The sequence below is a fragment of the Triturus cristatus genome, chromosome 11 (assembly GCF_964204655.1).
Source record: "Triturus cristatus chromosome 11, aTriCri1.1, whole genome shotgun sequence".
NCBI lineage: Eukaryota > Metazoa > Chordata > Amphibia > Caudata > Salamandridae > Triturus > Triturus cristatus.
The window spans coordinates 526,599,083-526,618,569 of NC_140594.1; the positions used below are offsets into that span (position 1 = coordinate 526,599,083).

Here is a 19,487-nt window from a genome sequence, read left to right on the forward strand (position 1 = left end):
TTGATGGACCGTTATGTTGCTGTATGGGGGCACATATGCGCACCAGCAGCGCAGTCCTCGCAAGAAGTACAACACAGGGGTTGGCAACTGGCGAGGAGGAGGGCAGTCCGGGCATGGTGAGGAGCAGAGATGACAGACCAGGTAAGTGTACTTGCTTATATCCCATGCAGATTTCCTCTCTTAGGGTGGAGCGGAGTTTTTAGGCAACTCCATGGAATTCCGCCAAATCCGCTAACCCTTAATAAATACCTCAAAAGGCAAACTTTTGGTTTTTAGATATCGGGGATGTAGAGTTAGGAAAAATATGCATTGGTTTCTGGGGAAAGACAAACTTGATGGATTTAAGTTGTACCTGTATTTAGGAATTTTTTTTAAAAGAAAGTGTTCTAGCAGTTAGCACATTGACCAGTGCAGAAGTAAGGCAATATCTCAAGCCTGCGCAGTGGCAGACTTTATAAACGTTGCAGGCAAAGACACTTTGCACGTTTTATCAGTTTACAAAATTAAAATTCTGCCTGAGTTATGCTTCTTAATCAGTGGATGAAGAGTAGTGGGATTTTTTGGAGAAGGTGAAAGGGTGCATTTGGTGCCAAATTTGTAATTTGAACTGTGCAACCCCCATAGCAGTGATTCGGCTCGAATTCGGTCTCCTCTCAACTTATGTGTACACCATGGCTGCATGTTTAAGATGGAATAATGCCTTACTGAATAGTTTGGAGAACGGTATTACTGGTAGCATTAAGACAGGATTTTTTTTTCTGCTTGAAGGGGAAAAGCGTTGTCTTTAGGAATTATGAGAAAGCCACAGGCTTATTTGCAATTGTGCATAGTAGTATATTGGAGTCTTTCTTTTATATGTTTATGTGGAACTCCAAACCATAATAAAATAATTGAAAAAAAGATAAATCAACGAGGTTCGATCTTTAGTGGTGCAGTTAGCTTCTCTCCAGCACTCATGTCTGCTCTCATTCTCACAGACTGATCAGTCCATTTCCTCATTGGTTTATTTTTGCAAGTAACTTCCAACTAACAAAGTGACACATCGGCACAGACATGTATCTCTACTTAATGCATTGGTAACACTATCACAGCCCTCAAGTGTTCATCACTAAGGGCTCCTTCTCAGTGATTTCAGTTGTTGAACATAGACAAGATGGAAGTACTGATCTTCTGCAACAACTGCAACCCATGGAGCGATGCCTATCGGCTGTCAGACCTAGGGTCCACTCACATACTCACCAACCACACCAGAAACTTCGGAATCCTCCTAGATAACAAGCTCACCATGAAATCACAGATCAATGGCACCTCCCCCGCCTACTTCCTCACTCTGCGTATGCAATGTAAAATCTTCAAGTCGCTATCCCAGCACACAAGACGCACCAAAATACATGGTCTCATCACCAGGCTACTGGACTATGGCAACACTCTCTACGTAGGAATAGCCGCATACCTCTTACAGAGACTCCAAACCATACAGAACACCGCAGCCAGACTCATCCTTTACCTCCCCTGACAAACCCACATTCCACCCCACCTCAAGCAACTCCACTGGCTCCCTGTACAGAAGAGATGTCAATTCAAGCTGCTGACTCACGCACACAAGGTTCTACACAACCAAGGAACCGCCTAAATTAACCACTGACTGAACTTCCACCAACCATTGAGAAGATTATGCTCCACCTCCCTTTCACTTGCCCACACTCCTCACATCTACTGAGCAGATGTGGAGGACATTCTTTCGCCTACATCAGGGAAAAGACCTAGAACAGCCTCCTCATGCAACTCCGGACTGTCACCTCATTTCCGGAATTCAGAAGGGGCCTCAAGACCTGGTTGTTCGAATGAGCCTCCCGGGAACTGCAAGCTCCTGGATACCGTATTGCGTGATCATCAGCAATATATAAATGTGATTGATTGATTATACGTATACGTACAATGGCATAAAATTGCACCACCACTGGCCTTTTTTTCTTTCGCAACACAAGTTAGTATCCAAAAGCACAGAAAATGGTTGTTTTCATCAAGGGTGATTGAGGTTTTGATGACCCACTAGTACAGTTTTTTCCCAAAAGCTAAAAACGTGTAAAGCGTGCCCTTTCATGAAGGACAGGAATGCGTAATTAATAAGCACTCGAATTCTAGTGCCATTGTTATACAAATGATGGTTTCATTATTCTCTCAAGCGCAAACATTTTGTGGTATCAGATGAACACAAGTCTATTTTAGTGAAACAGCATGCCATTGTTCTTGAACTTCCCACTGGTTAAATATATAATCATTTACCTACAACAACGCACAGCTTACCAAATTGACATGATTTATGATTTCAAATATCCGGTTTCTGACTTTCTCAGTTTTCTGATCGTATTTTTTATACTGAAAGAAAAGAAATTAACAACTTTTGATGATACAGCTCTGTAAGTTATAACGAAAGCAGATTTTCTTTGAATATATTCACTCACACCAACATGATTTTTTTTCTGGAACATTTAATCAGAGCTAGAATTAACCAATTAGGAGTCTTCAGAGACAACGACCCCTTTTCACTCTAAAGATTGGTACATCTGTGCATTGGACCTGCTCTACAAAGGTGAGTACCTCTGTAAAAATCATCTGAACTACACAAAAAGGGGGGTCACAAACCACTGGCAATCTGGATATCTGACAAAGTGATACAGACTTTTTAAGTCTCGCTACAGTCAACTTTAGCTGTCTGAAAAGGCCTAATGTCACAAATACGCATCCTACATAAAGTACGATATACATTATAACTCTGGCGGCCCTCAAGATTTTGAATAGGATCAGCAAAAAAGGCTGAGACTGCAGGACGCCTAGTGATGGAGTAAGCACTCAATTAAAAGAGACTTGCTCGGAAGCAATCCTCTTCTATAACATGTAACACCGTATTAATTGTGTATTGTATAAAATAATATGCACCACATTCCATATTTTAGCAAAGATGAAGCTTGCTTACATGTTTTACTAACAAGTAACCAGAGTGAAACTTAAAATGGCTGCTAACGCGGGAAACTGTACTGCGCATGCGTCAACTGCATCTACGCAGGATGACGTTCTTTCGCTTGGAGGGAAATTTCTGCACCTGCGCAAATGCATCTAAATTGGCCGCTTGAAAGCTCACATGCTAAGTATCTGCTTCAATGAAACTAAAACAAGGTATTTACTAAGTGCTAATACGGGGAGAGCCTTTATAAGTAAATGGGGTTAGAGTAGAGATAGGTGGTATACAGTGAAATAATTTTATTTTGAAATTAATATGTTTCTTTTGACCTCTGTACTAGTTCGTATTTGGGCCTCCGAGTGAGACAGAAGTCCATGCTACACGTGACTTTCATGCAGGCGCAGTAATAATAAGCCAAGAAGCCATGATGTCGTTCTTGAATCCCGTCCAAGGCCATCTTTGTAACATGTCCTGGGAACCTGCTGTACATCCTGAATGTTGAATAGAAATGAATGTCATATGTATACTTTTGTTGGATAAAGATGTGAATAACGGGTGGGAAATAAAACTTGGGAATAAGAATTAAGGGGCAGGAACATTAAACAAAGAACCAAATAAAATGATTAAAATTTAGCATGGTGTGATGATCATCCCCCCTTGCCTGTCCACTCAGAATTAGGAGTTTCATGAAGTTGAAACATTAATGGGTGGTACATGCCATTAGAAAGGTATAATTGAGGTAGTTTAGTTAGAACAGGGTTCGCAGGCAGACCAGAATGCTGAGAGACCGGGATGCTGTTCGAGAGCTGAGCGAATGCTGAAGAAGAATCAAATTGCAGACTTAGAATTTTAGGCCAAATAATTAGAAGATTGCGGAAGAATCGAGGAGGGTATAAGGAAATCGATTAGAAGAAGATCGCGGAAGAATCGAGAAGGAAGATAGTGTCAGAGAGGGGTACGACGCAGGCGTCGGATCCAGGCGAGGTCATCTATCCTGTCCTGAAGCCTGTCCTGAAGTCTTTGTCACCTGATTTATCCCAGGGGACCCCTCCAGCTCCTTGGCCAAGGGGTTGGTTTCCACACCATTCTAGGTAAATATACTTCTTTGTAGTATTTCCTTGTATTGCTCTCTCTATCCTCTCCTTTCTGAGTACTGTCATTGTGAAATCTTGTTTAATATAGATGACTGGTTATTGGATTAATTGACTTTTCCTTCCTTGGAGAAACTTAGTTCGTACTGTATTTTGTTTTTGTCTCACATGAATTTAACTAGATAAAACATTTAAACTTTACCCAAGTCTGTGGTTATTTCAATATACTAAGGAATATAATTCTAATATCATTTCACCATCAACTAGTTCCAACTAATAGGTCCATTAACCGGAGGAAAGAACTTTTTGATCAGTGAAAGATTAGTTAAGAATGTCAGATAACTAATGTCATAAAAAGCATTAACAAAAATTGACCCCCAGCGGTATTTACAAGCCTATGTGAACTTGTGTGTTTATGGGCCCAGGTTAGTATATGGTGTTTGAGTACCTGAGGCTGGTAATCCGCTGGATCACTAGTGCACGTGCATTCAAAACTATTTTGAAGAGTCGGACATCTGTATGCCTGTCTATAGCTTAGTTATTTAGGCACTGTTTGGGCTACTTCAAATAACAGTGATCTCCTGGCTAGCAGCTAATTCTGGATACGTGGGGGGAAAAGATCTACGCAAACTACAGTAATTTGGAAAAGGGCAATTTTTTTTCATTTTGTTCCCATTTCCAACCTACATATCCATGGTTCATCTCGAAATCATTGCTGTACTGATTTAAGCCAGGACACACTGTGCCAGGACAGGAAAGAGCAAGGGCCACTTTTGGGGGAGAGAATAATACTAGGTAGATGCCTAATCTGCCAATAGAAGGAGGTACAATATTTCAAGCACAAGCAGCTAATGTGCACGATTACTAGATTTGGGGTAGGAAAAAATGCACATTAAACTAGAGAAGGCACAAATCCTTGTACTGGCCTTACATGATGAAGACTGAGACAGAAATAGAGACGAGTACGAGAGAGAATGGTGTACGTATGAAAGAGAGTGGCCGAGAGAGTGGGAAAAATTAGCAGAATGTTGCGGATGTATGTGTAATAGATTAAATCGGCATAGAAGAGGGTGAGGGAGGGACAGGTGTGAATAAGGAGTGCGTGGGCCATGAGGGGAAGCAAAAAGGGTGACAAAACAAATAAGGCGAATCAAAGGACTATCTAATAGAGAAATTGGGAATAAAAAGACAGAAGGGGCAATGGTGGGAGAACAAAAGAGCTACAGAGAGGTGTGTTTTCTTTGTTTTTGCAATTGTTGCCTCTAGTGGGCCATACGAGGTACATCGCTCCCTCCAGCCCCTTTCACACCTAAAGTAGGGAAGGTTTTTCCCAATATAGCACAGTCTGAGCCTTTGACAAATGTGTATCAAAAGACAGAAGTTGTATCTAAAGACTGCCTGGGCCGAGTTTGTGGCGCGCCGAAAAACTATGGCAGCCTGAGGTAAGTTGTGCTTTTCCCGCTGATTTGTAGTGCCAGGAGTTTGTCCCGCACTGTAAAATCAGTGCAAACGGCACTATGCGCAGCGCAAGAGGGCGCAGGTTCTTTTTGCCGCTCGAGTGAATGTTCTACTTGAGCGGCAGCTTCCTCAACGAGAGAGGCAGGTTTCTCAATATAAGGAATAGCGACCTACCGTGACCGCTCACATTGAGAAATCTCACTGGGAGGCTTTCAAGTATACGATTTTCCTCGCTCGCCCATTTAACCCTGGCGAGTCGCAAGAGATGAAAAACTCAACGCAATAAGCAAAGTGGGAAAAACTCCACAAATCACACAAGCAGAGTGGAATTTTACTCCCAAGCCTAAAAAGGAAGTTACAGCAGCAAGATTTAACAATATCACATCAGGAGTTACAGCTGGTCTCCGAACGACTGCAGCAGGCCCTTCAGGATGCTGATGTGAGAATGGTGTAAGAACTTGCATATTTACTCACTCAGTTCAGTTTAGTTGAAATCTTTATTCGACTATCAAAAGAGATAGCCATAAAAGTACAATCATATTAGATTTAAAAAACTGTTTAAAAAAGGCACATACAATCACAATTATTAAAATAATTTAATTTCTTATATTATATCAAGACACATTCTCACGTTAATAGGCTTTAAATTAGACATGGCATTATTATTGCTTATAGGAAAATCAACTACAGAATTATGAAAATCAATTCAAATTCTTTTCTACTCTTTCGGATATTTTTCCTAACATTGATTGATTTCAAAATGAACAGGGCAATGTTGTAACATATCAGGGGGTCACCTAGTGTCACCAGAAATGTTATTGCTACTTTATGTGACCTAATGTTTATGGGTGACTAACAATGGTTTAAGATAAAAACATCTAACATTCTGATAAGAGTTACAAAACAACATAAAGTGCAATGTCCTCTGTTTACTTTTTTTTTATCACACGGACATGGTACTTCATCAGATGAATGAGTCCATTTTTGGAAATGTTACAAGGTGATGAAGAATGCCACATCTCAATCTTAGTAGCACAAAATGCTGCTGGGCATAGGTCACATATGACAAATAATTATTAGCTCCCTCCTCAAAGCCATATGATATGTACAAGGCAACAGGATATTTATTTCTCTCAGCCTTTGATCTCAGATCCAACCTATACTGTAGATAGGAGTCTCTGATCTCCTTCTTTGCATGGGACAATATTTTTAATGTCTCTGGCCATTTTGATATTTTGTACAGATTTTCTAATTAGGAATTAATATATAGTAGCCACGGAATCTTTAGTGCATTGTGCAGTTTAAGACAATCTAAAAGAATCGATTTGGTAAAAGCTGTTTCTTCCCTTTTCCAAATTGAGTCCCACAATAACAGTGGTCTGACCAATAAGAGATCTTCTAAAAACTGAAGACCCACCTCATGATGTGCAATAGTGTTTGAAGCAGATGGTGGTAAATATAACAAACGTTTCAGGAAAGAATTTTCTTACATTTGCAGGGTCTTATTTTTTGCATGGCCCTAAAGCCCTGCCCTGTGAAGAGCTATACTTGCTCCTTTAGCTTTATATATAGTTACAATCTCATTAATTGGGCGATTCCCTAATTTGGAAGAAAATTAAAAAATTCCCTGTGTTGCCCTGCTCATTTTAGCTCTGGTGTTTAAAATATGTTGGGACCAAGAGCCGTTATCTGAAAATAAAATGCCAAGATAGCAAAAGGAATTAACAGTATTGATTGGGCTATTCTCAATATAAAATGTTTTTGGGGGGAATTTGGTTTTAGCCCACAGATCATGGTATATGTTTTGGATTTATTAATTACCATTTTCCTTTGCGTCATGAATGCTGAAAATGCGTCCATCAGTCTTCCTAAAAGTACAGCGGCGTCCCCATATAGTAAAACAGGTATCGGACAACCTCCTGCCCTGGGGGCATCGTCCCGTATCGTCTGCAAATGATTATCTATCCCATTAATCAAAAGGGAGAATAATATTGGTGCTAACACGCATCCTTACCGTATCCCCCGCCCCACTTTGGATTTAGATGAACATTCCCCTTGGAGGCCAAAACCAATTTGGCTATTTAAATTCTCGTACAGACGAGAGAGAAACCCAATAATCGCCTTATGTGCTCCCATAGAGATCAGGGTTGGCCAGAGAAAATCATGATCCACCAGATCGAATGCACTACTTATTTCAGCAAAGCATAAATATATGGTGCCTGCCTTAGCCATGGTATACTTGCCGATAAGTAGCTCTAAGTTGTTGCATTGCTCAATGGTCCCTAGTCGTTTTTTAAACCCAAACTTCACCAGGGTTAAAACTGAGTACTCCAATGCCCATTCCTCTAGTCTTAGCAGCAGGACCCTGCTCATCACTTTAAAGGCAGTATCTAAATGTGAGATTGGGAGATAGTTTTTAAGGTCTGTTTTATCCCTTTTTTTAAATATGGTATGATGATCGATTCTCCCCATGTCTTTGGAATTGTATCAGTAGCAGCTGAATTAAACACTCGAGTTAGGATGGGTCCCTATAACATAGGGGCAGATTTAAAGACATCCGCTAAGACACCATCCGGTCCTGGGGCCCGCCCCCCAGCACTCGCCTGGATTGCCTGGAGGACTTCCTCGTTGGTGATATTCAGAGGGAGATGTCTTCCCTCACCTATCATCCATTCAGATACTCATCATCTCCCCATTATTGTTAAAGATTTCTGAAAAGTGTTTCACCCAGTTACCTGAAGAGACAAAAGAACAGACTTCTGGGATTTTTGCACTCTTCAGGAAGGGGGCGTCTACTGTATCCGAAAAAAGTTTATTATTCTTGGTTATTTCTGCAAAACTAATAATAATAAACTTTTTTCGCATGCCTCAAGCCTCGAGTATCTTTTTCCGGGCTGATATAGCTATTTTAGACTCACGCCATAGGGTTTGGAAGGTTAATAAGTACAGGGCATGCTTTAAGACCTGTAGTGCTTTAGTGCAAGCGCCGTCGAGCCACCCTTTTTTTGTTGTTGCATGAAGGACCAGGGTTCTTTGTTAGAAGTGATTTAATGGAATTTGTGATAGTACAGAAATTCTGGATCACTAATAGTGGGATGATTTCATCCTGGAGACAGTATGTTATTTCCCTATAATTAGAAACAACTATTTTCCTCATAATCAAGCATGGGTCAACACCCATCCATTTAATTCAAACGCCATTTGTCCTAACCAGATTAATGTGATTTGCTAAATCAAATACATCATTCCTTTTGCCCCAAAAGAAGAAAGTTAGTTTTAACAGATTACGATCACTGAATAATGAGGGTACAACACTAAGGTTGCCACACATGCAAATGGCAGGGGCAGACACTAATACATGGTCTATAATGGAATATAGATTTCTCCCTATAAACGTTGGGGCTAAATCCCCATTCGGACCACAGCCCCCCTTAAGAAGTTGAAAATCATATTTAGCGGTCATCTGATTTAGTGCTTCCCCATAGTCGTTATTACAAAAGTGATCAATTCCCTCTCCATCCTCATATATATGTGGACACATGCCTTGTTGTTGGGAACTCCGCATGCATGTAGATTAAAATCTCTGGCCCACTTTAGGACGTACTCCATATTCATTGGGGATAAAAATGTTTCTAGGCCATGATCAAGAACTGCTACCACATTACCTCGCAAAGAATTTAAAAATATTGTTTTAGAAATTTACAATAATTAGGTCTTCCCCCCCCCCCCCCTTTTTTTTACTTAGCCACAACATTTGTGCGTGGGGGCCCACAGATACAACCTTTTTGACATTGATGGAGATTTTATTGGAATTAAGTGTTTGTAGTTCCCCTTTTGCTCGTCCGGCTTGTGATCTTTTAGCTGCTAAGAAATGTGAGGAATACCCTTCCAAGTGTTTCGGGCTAACATACCAGGTTTCTTGTAGACATACAATGTCATAGCTAGAAATGGGGTTAAGCCAATCAGTATTTGTAGCCTTCTTTGCTAGGCCATTCACGTTCCAGGTTGCAAACTCAAACTCTTCTATATGGGGACGTTCTGCTAGGTAAGTGGTATATACACTTTCCGGGGTACTAAGGTTATCATCACTGATAGTCTTATCGCTATTGGCTACTACCAACCCATAGATGGAAAGTACCTGCATGGAAAGTGTACAGATTTTCGGGGATTGCTGATTTAACTGGTTGGCTATGGAATTGCTTTTGTCAAAGTCACACTGGTGATCCCTGGAGTCCCCCACACGGCTTGATTCAGTGCAAAGTCATTTGTTGTCATCTAGTCTACTCAGCACTTCATATCTGTTGGGCATTGCAAATTCAGGGCCACAGGATGGGTACAAGCTTTGGGTAGCCCTCTCAATTGGAAAGTTCAATACACCACTGTGGCATTGATCCAAGCTCCTCAGGTGTCGGTAGAAAAAACGCAATGGGAGTATGCTCATGTCTGATATCTCCAACGGTAATGCCTCTGTCTTTTTGAGGATACCACCAGCAGTTCTAGGGCTCTTAAAATTAATTATAACGTAGTCGACCCCAAGATTTTTTTACAGTGGCCAAATCCACCCTACTCTCCTTGCGAGCTAGATTTTATGTGCTCTACTAGGGAAAAATAAATGTCTGTTGCTAAGCCAATGAACTACCCTATTCGTCAGACATTGTGTGGTTTTCCTAACCCCTGGTTTCAGAGGGTGGACGTTGACTAGAACAGCCACATAAGGACAACTAGCGGGTGGCAAATTGATGGTACCTAGGTCTTGTGGGGACAGACCGTTTTCGGTATTAGGGGGGTGCTGATTTGGACCTCTTTTATGTTGTATCCTGATGTCTGTCATAGAAAGTTTACTATTAGGCTCTGATATGTTTCTTCTCGAAATCATATCTATTCTGGGGCAAGATGGGCCCTCGGAATTTGGGGGCTGACCACCTATGACCTTGTTCGGACCAGTACCTATTGGTCGGATGCTCTTGGCCTGTTGCTTTTGGCTTCCCATATTGGCTTTTTTCAGTTCCTCCTCCACCCTACATAGCCTTTCTTTAAGTGGGTTTACTAGGTTACTAATAACAGATGTTAATTTGTCCCAAAATGGTGTCCAAATATGAGAGTCCATAGAATTATGCCTGTGATCCCCCCTCCTGTTAGAAAAAGTTAATCTGGAGTTCTAGAATAAACAGGGGATTTTCTCTTCTGTTTTGCTGCTGGTTGGTGGGCCCTATTCGGGGGTTTAACAGTTCTTGGTGTTGTTAAATCCAGGACGGTATGCGTTAGTCCCTGCTCTAATTCATCAGGTGTAGGAATCTGGCAGATAGGTACGCTTGTGCCCCCCTGTATACTGGTCAACTTGGTTGTTACCTAGGCCCAGCAATTCATTTGCGAATGTTGGGCTTTGGGCACTCCCACTGGCTCCAGTCCCCCCATTATGGCCTAATGCAGTAAGGGACAGGCGTCGCTACGCTATGTTAATTTCTTTAGATAGTACCCCAACAGCATGGGCCAAATAGCTGTCGATGGTGGTGCGCTTGGGAGTACTGAGCGGCTCAGTTGTTGGCTTTGTGGCCCCCACTTTTCTTCTGCCCATCTTGCTAGGTATGTGTTCCCCAGATCAAAGTTCAAAGTAGGAAAATAAACACAAGGCAGACTTACACCACTTTCGTGTTGCACCGCAGGTGTCCGTTTGTCGACTATAGTTGTCTGCTTCAATCAGCTGAAACTCAAACGAAAAGGGTGGGCCCAGCCCAGCCTCGTCTGGCTGCTGACGGGCGCAGGTGGGTCCGCACTTGGCCAGGGCTTTGCTCAGGTGTGGCCCGGCAAGATCGTGCACGCCCCGCGCTGCGGGAGCCCGCAGCCCGTTTAAAGGCGCCTCCTGTCGCTTTGCAGTGATGCAGGCGGCTGCGCGCCGCAAGGGATCCTGGTGCTTTTAGTGCCCCCTCTGGTCATGCAGGGGCAGAGAGAGAGCGAGCTGGCAGCTGAAAGTGGGTCCCGCGCTGGAGCCTGCGGCCGGTTTTAAGGCGCCTCCTGGCGCTTTGCGGTGATGCAGGCGGCTGCGCGCCGCAAGGGATCCTGGTGCTTGTAGTGCCCCCTACGGTCCTGCAGGGGCAGGGAGAGCAAGCTGGCAGCTGGAAGCGGGTCCCCTCATCCTCCTACACATTCCTCTCAGTGAGTTAAGAACCTGCTCCAGTGATCCGCTTATAACTTGCATGTCACTAATGCTTTCACTGTGTGCGTTCTGTGAGTGATAAAAGAATGTACTAGTTTGCCCTTCAGACTAACTGCTTTCTGAAAGAGAAAGAAGCTTACTTTAGCTACTGCAATGCTGAACCTGATCTATCAGGAAGCAAAGAATACACTGCTCCTACCTGATTTGTAGGTATTCTCTGATGGGGAAAGCCTGCACTACTGCTCTAGCTGTACCTGTCCGCTGATGGATGTAAGCTTACCTTGCTTCTGTCCAAGATTTGCCAGTCCTATGAAGAAAGATTGTTTCCAATGCTTTTGCCACATCATTTAAAAAATAAAAAAAATGTATTTATCTAATAGACTTGCAGAACATACCCTACCAATCAGGGACTGTTTCACAATATTTGGGTGCCGATTAGGATCCTGGAGAAACAGGGTACGAACCGTCGGTCGGAGCGTATTCTCCGTCCGACTCGTACCCGGTTGCAAAACTTTACAAACATGCAAGTACGATTCGCACGGAAACACTATTTCCGTACGAATCGTACAAAACACCAACCGAGGAAAATAAACATACAAATGACATCCGGAAAAGCGCCGACGTGACGTCGGGACGCATGCAGCCTGCGTTCCACGAACCAGGAAGTACGATTCGCACCGACGTCATCCCGCGCGGAGAATATTTTCCGGCAGCCAAAAACTGCCGGTAAATCAGGACGACGCGCACAAGGAGCACCTGTACGCGACCGACAGACATGGACCCGAACCTACGTGTCATCCCGGCCCTCATAGCAGTCGACCTCCTCTACAGGTACCGACGCAGACGCCGCAGAAGGTCAGAACAACACCCAGGGGCAAAGGGGAGGGGGGGGGGCAGGGGCAGGACACAAAACCCCCACCCAAGTCACACAGCACACATGCCCTGGACATACCTGACCTCCAGGCCCTGGTCGCTTCGAGAAGGTGGGGGCGTGTCCAGCAACGCCAGCATCCGCCACAACGGAAGTGGGCGACGACGCGAACCGGCAACACAACAATACAGGTACGTACCGTACCCACGCCTTAAGAGCGTGGGTACGAGTCGTACCACGCCCACACCCACGTCACCCCAACAATGGCGGTACGGCCCGTACCCATGTGCCAAAGACCTGGGTACGGGCCGCACAAGCACTCCACAGCGTGGGCACGGGTACGTACGGACCATAACCCCACCCGCGTATGTATGGAGCGTACCCCCACCCCAACAGTGTATGTATGGACCGTACCCCCACCCGCGTATGTATGGAGCGTACCCCCACCCAAACAGTGTATATATTGAGCGTACCCCCACCCGTGTATGTACGGACCGTACCCCACCCGCGTATGTATGGAGCGTACACCCACCCCAACAGTGTATGTACGGACCGTACCCCCACCCGTGTAAGAATGGACCGTACCCACACCCGCGTATGTATGGAACGTACCCCCACCCCAACAGTGTATGTACGGACCGTACCCCCACCCATGTATGAATGGACCGTACCCACACCCGCGTATGTATGGAGCGCACCCCGACCCCAACAGTGTATGTATGGACCGTACTCCCACCCGCATATGTATGGAGCGTACCCCCACCCCAACAGTGTATATATGGAGCGTACCCCCACCCCAACAGTGTATGTATGGACCGTACCCACACCCGCGTATGTATGGAGCATACCCCCACCCCAACAGTGTATGTACGGACCGTACCCCCACCCGTGTATGAATGGACCGTACCCACACCCGCGTATGTATGGAGCGTACCCCCACCCCAACAGTGTATGTACGGACCGTACCCCCACCCGTGTATGAATGGACCGTACCCACACCCGCGTATGTATGGAGCGTACCCCCACCCCAACAGTGTATATATGGAGCGTACCCCCACCCCAACAGTGTATGTACGGACCGTACCCACACCCGCGTATGTATGGAGCGTACCCCCACCCCAACAGTGTATGTACGGACCGTACCCCCACCCGTGTATGAATGGACCGTACCCACACCCGCGTATGCATGGAGCGTACCCCCACCCCAACAGTGTATGTACAGACCGTACCCCCACCCGTGTATGTATGGACCATACCCCCACCCGTGTATGTATGGAGCGTACCCCCACCCCAACAGTGTATATATGGAGCATACCCCCACCCCAACAGTGTATGTACGGACCGTACCCACACCCGCGTATGTATGGAGCGTACCCCCACCCCAACAATGTATGTACGGACCGTACCCCCACCCGTGTATGAATGGACCGTACCCACACCCGCGTATGTATGGTGCGTACCCCCACCCCAACAGTGTATGTACGGCCCGTACCCTCACCCACGTATGTATGGAGCGTACCCCCACCCCAACAGTGTATGTACGGACCGTACCCCCACAAGTGTATGTATGGAGCGTACCCCCACCCCAACAGTGTATGTACGGACCGTACCCCCACCCGTGTATGAATGGACCTTACCCACACCCGCGTATGCATGGAGCGTACCCCCACCCCAACAGTGTATGTACAGACCGTACCCCCACCCGTGTATGTATGGACCATACCCCCACCCGTGTATGTATGGAGCGTACCCCCACCCCAACAGTGTATATATGGAGCATACCCCCACCCCAACAGTGTATGTACGGACCGTACCCACACCCGCGTATGTATGGAGCGTACCCCCACCCCAACAATGTATGTACGGACCGTACCCCCACCCGTGTATGAATGGACCGTACCCACACCCGCGTATGTATGGTGCGTACCCCCACCCCAACAGTGTATGTACGGCCCGTACCCTCACCCACGTATGTATGGAGCGTACCCCCACCCCAACAGTGTATGTACGGACCGTACCCCCACCCGTGTATCTATGGACCGTACCCCCACCCGCGTATGTATGGAGCGTACCCCCACCCCAACAGTGTATATATGGAGCGTACCCCCACCCCAACAGTGTATGTACGGACCGTACCCACACCCGCGTATGTATGGAGCGTACCCCCACCCCAACAGTGTATGTAGACCGTACCCCCACCCGTGTATGAATGGACCGTACCCACACCCACGTATGTATGGAGCGTACCCCCACCCCCAACAGTGTATATATGGAGCGTACCCCCACCCCAACAGTGTATGTACGGACCGTACCCACACCCGCGTATGTGCGGAGCGTACCCCCACCCCAACAGTGTATGTACGGACCGTACCCCCACCCGTGTATGAATGGACCGTACCCACACCCGCGTATGTATGGAGCGTACCCCCACCCCAACAGTGTATGTACGGACCGTACCCCCACCCGTGTATGTATGGACCGTACCCCCACCCGCGTATGTATGGAGCGTACCCCCACCCCAACAGTGTATATATGGAGCGTACCCCCACCCCAACAGTGTATGTACGGACCGTACCCACACCCGCGTATGTATGGAGCGTACCCCCACCCCAACAGTGTATGTACGGACCGTACCCCCACCCGTGTATGAATGGACCGTACCCACACCCGCGTATGTATGGAGCGTACCCCCACCCCAACAGTGTATGTACGGACCGTACCCCCACCCGTGTATGAATGGACCGTACCCACACCCGCGTATGTATGGAGCGTACCCCCACCCCAACAGTGTATGTACGGCCCGTACCCTCACCCGCGTATGTATGGAGCGTACCCCCACCCCAACAGTGTATGTACGGACCGTACCCCCACCCGCGTATGTATGGAGCGTACCCCCACCCCAACAGTGTATGTACGGAGCATACATGGCCAGACGCAGGAGGGGTGGGTGTAGAGTCCTCCCAGCAGTACCCAGACGCAGGAGGGGTGGGTGCAGAGTTCTCTCAGCAGTGCCCAGACACAGGAGGGGTGGGTGTAGAGTCCTCCCAGCAGTGCCCAGACACAGGAGGGGTGGGGGCCTATCACTCCCAGCAGTGCCCAGACGCAGGAGGGGTGGGTGCAGAGTCCTCCCAGCAGTGCCCAGACACAGGAGGGGTGGGGGCCTATCACTCCCAGCAGTGCCCAGACGCAGGAGGGGTGGGTGTAGAGTCCTCCCAGCAGTGCCCAGACACAGGAGGGGTGGGGGCCTATCACTCCCAGCAGTGCCCAGACACAGGAGGGGTGGGTGTAGAGTCCTCCCAGCAGTGCCCAGACGCAGGAGGGGTGGGTGTAGAGTCCTCCCAGCAGTGCCCAGACGCAGGAGGGGTGGGTGTAGAGTCCTCCCAGCAGTGCCCAGACGCAGGAGGGGTGGGTGCAGAGTCCTCCCAGCAGTGCCCAGACGCAGGAGGGGTGGGTGCAGAGTCCTCCCAGCAGTGCCCAGACACAGGAGGGGTGGGTGTAGAGTCCTCCCAGCAGTGCCCAGACGCAGGAGGGGTGGGTGTAGAGTCCTCCCAGCAGTGCCCAGACGCAGGAGGGGTGGGTGTAGAGTCCTCCCAGCAGTGCCCAGACGCAGGAGGGGTGGGTGCAGAGTCCTCCCAGCAGTGCCCAGACACAGGAGGGGTGGGTGTAGAGTCCTCCCAGCAGTGCCCAGACACAGGAGGGGTGGGGGCCTATCACTCCCAGCAGTGCCGAGACACAGGAGGGGTGGGTGTAGAGTCCTCCCAGCAGTGCCCAGACGCAGGAGGGGTGGGTGCAGAGTCCTCCCAGCAGTGCCCAGACACAGGAGGAGTGGGGGCCTATCACTCCCAGCAGTGCCCAGACGCAGGAGGGGTGGGTGTAGAGTCCTCCCAGCAGTGCCCATACGCAGGAGGGGTGGGTTCAGAGTCCTCCCAGCAGTGCCCAGACGCAGGAGGGGTTGGTGCAGAGTCCTCCCAGCAGTGCCCAGACGCAGGAGGGGTGGGTGTACAGTCCTCCCAGCAGTGCCCAGACACAGGAGGGGTGGGGGCCTATCACTCCCAGCAGTGCCCAGACACAGGAGGGGTGGGTGCAGAGTCCTCCCAGCAGTGCCCATGGAACGCAAAGGGTGGAGTACCCACAGATACAATGCCCACAAATGTCAGTCAGGTGCACAAAGACCCTGCAGTACATGTACCACATGTGTGCGAGGCTGGGAGTACACACATGCATAGCGCCTAAAGGAGAACATGTCCACATGAAGTCTTGTCAACAGTCTACATACACAAGTACAGTGACCACCAAGGAAGCCACGAATGATGCAGGTGGAGACATCGCTCAGCATGCATGTGCAAAGTTGAAGGAGTCCGTCACACCCCCAGCTGATGTAGACACAGCTCAGCACCACATAGTGGAAACACCCTGCAGGGAAGATGTCAGGTTACACAGAGGAAGGAACACACCTTGGGACGATGTCACCATGCAGTAACTGCTTACATGAACAAAGTAATGTAGCCAACAGCTTGTGATGGCACACAGATACCAGGGTCCACCCTATGACCAGCACAAGACTACATTTCCCACACACCCAACACATTATCACCACCCAAAATCATGGAGCAGGTCCACCAACAGCAATACCAGATAAACAGTAGTGTTCAAAGGAAAAAACAAATTGCTTTATTCAGCAGGATGTAAGTAATAATCATCATAAATGTCAATATATACAAGGCCCATAGGGCAGTCCATGACTCCAATCCGGATGGGGGACACAGTGGTACGTGTGTCCCCTAGCTTGCCTGCACAGTCAGACTCCTTTGTCTTCCACAGGGGGGGGGCATCATGTTGGGGGGAAGGACCAGGCACCGCAGGGACAGGAGGGGCAAGGGGAGGTGTTGTGGGTGCAGGGACAGACGACTCCAACACAGGGGGTGGGGCAGCGCCAAAGGTGGATTCGAGCACGGCGCTGCACACTACTGCCAGGTCGCTCAGCGTCTCCCCTGCACCCGAAGGAACCACAGGCCCCAAGGAGGGGGGGGGGGCGTCACAGGGATGGGTCGCAGCGCTACTGGGGGGGTGTGGACAGGGGGGGGGACTCAACTCCCCTGCCGGTGTCCTGCCTCCACCGCTTGCGGGGTGGTGCCACACTGGGGCTGATGGACAGACTGGGCAGGACTGACCCTGTGTCCGACTCTTGGCCAGGAGAGCTGAGGGGAGTGGATTTGAAGGGTGGTGGTCGTGAGGAAGGATTAGTTACTTACCTGTAATCCTAGTTCTCTTCCAGGGGTATCCTCATCAAAGTCATAAGCATTAGAATATTCCCGCCCATGTGCGGGATCCCGGAAACAGTATATTATATGTGCCCCACATATACATATCCATACATATATACCTATATGTATACACAAGCAAATGCAGCCCCTAACACCCTAGAGCTGGATCATGCTGTAAGGAATTTCCACTACACATTAGAAAAATAGCATTATAAACATGAGAAACAACATTATAACTTGTTTGGAAACTGTTTTAATGCTTAGAAAACAGCAGAAATTCTTAGAAAACACTGAAAGCATAGGAAGCTCCCAGGCTGCATTGCAAATACCCAGTCTAAAAAGACTGAAAAGCTAACTCATAGCTGTATAGTAAAAACTGACACCGTGCCTTTAAGGCACACCTGACCCCCACCTTCCCATCATGCCTCAGGGGTGACAGTTAGGTCAGTTGTTCTTTGCGGAGACTGAAAAGTCATGGCACAAAGAAAATAATAACCTCTGAAAACTATCACACCTTTGCCCGGGGAGGCGGGAGGGTTGCTTATGACTTTGATGAGGATACCCCTGGAAGAGAACTAGGATTACAGGTAAGTAACTAATCCTTCTCTTCCAGGGGATCCTCATCAATAGTCATAAGCATTAGAATAGAATAGCGAGCCTCACCTCATCCCCCTGCGGGCAAAGGAAATAAAAAAACAGAGAAGGGACAGTATGCTCAGATAGCTCAGCTACCCAAACAGGTTCCTCAAGGAGGCTTGGCCTACTTGGGCATCCGCCCTGGAATCGGATTCGAGGCAGTAGTGCCTGGTAAAAGTATGGACCGATTTCCAAGTGGCCGCCTTGCAGATCTCTGCCATAGGAACGTCATGCAGGAAAGCTACTGTGGCCGCTTTCCCCCTAGTAGAATGGGCCTTAGGGGCCAAAGGTAAGGGCCTTTTCGCCAGCTGGTAGGCTAGGGTAATGCAAGAAACAATCCATCTGGAAATGGATCGCTTAGCCGCTGGGAAGCCTGTTCTCATGGCGCCATAGTTGACAAACAGCTGGTCCGTCTTCCTAATGCCTCTGGTACTTGCCAGGTAGAATTTAAGTACCCTTTTGAGGTCTAAGGAGTGGAGCGACCGCTCAGCCGGGGTCGCTGGATTCGGGAAGAAGGATGGCAGAGAAATGGACTGATTAATATGAAAATCAGACACTACCTTAGGGAGAAAGGATGGATGTGCCCTTAAGACCACTTTGTGCTGGTGAAAAACTGTGTACGGCTCTTTAGTACACAGAGCCTGGATTTCGCTTACTCTGCGTGCCGATGTAATGGCTACCAGAAAAGCCGCCTTCCACGACAGGTGCTGTAAAGAAGCTTTGTGGATCGGCTCAAAAGGTGGGCCCATCAACTTGGATAACACTAAGTTCAACTCCCACGGAGGTGAAGGGTTTCGAACAGGGGGGTAAACTTTTTTCAACCCCTGCAAGAAGTCCTTGACCACCTGCATCTGGAAAAAAGAAGGTTGACTGGGAGACCTCCTGTAAGCTGTAATGGCAGACAAATGGACCCTGATGGATGCATACTTCAAGCCTGATCTAGCTAAGTGAAGGAGGTACGGAAGGATGACGTCCTCCTGCCCCTTTGTAGGATCATGGTGATTCTCCCTACACCAAATGAAGAACCTCTTCCACTTAAACGCATAAGACG

At 47.6% G+C, this 19,487-nt stretch overlaps 1 protein-coding gene across 1 annotated transcript in view; it reads right to left on the reverse strand.

The window, feature by feature from the left end:
• The window catches only part of LOC146784513 (zinc metalloproteinase-disintegrin-like berythractivase), a 2,362,040-nt gene that overhangs the window by 1,146,883 nt on the left and 1,195,670 nt on the right, over positions 1-19,487 (reverse strand). Inside the window, exon 8 of the mRNA XM_085632969.1 lies at positions 2,308-2,379. Within this exon, the coding sequence (XP_085489095.1) occupies positions 2,308-2,379 (72 nt within the window). The remainder of the gene's footprint in view (positions 1-2,307; positions 2,380-19,487) is intronic.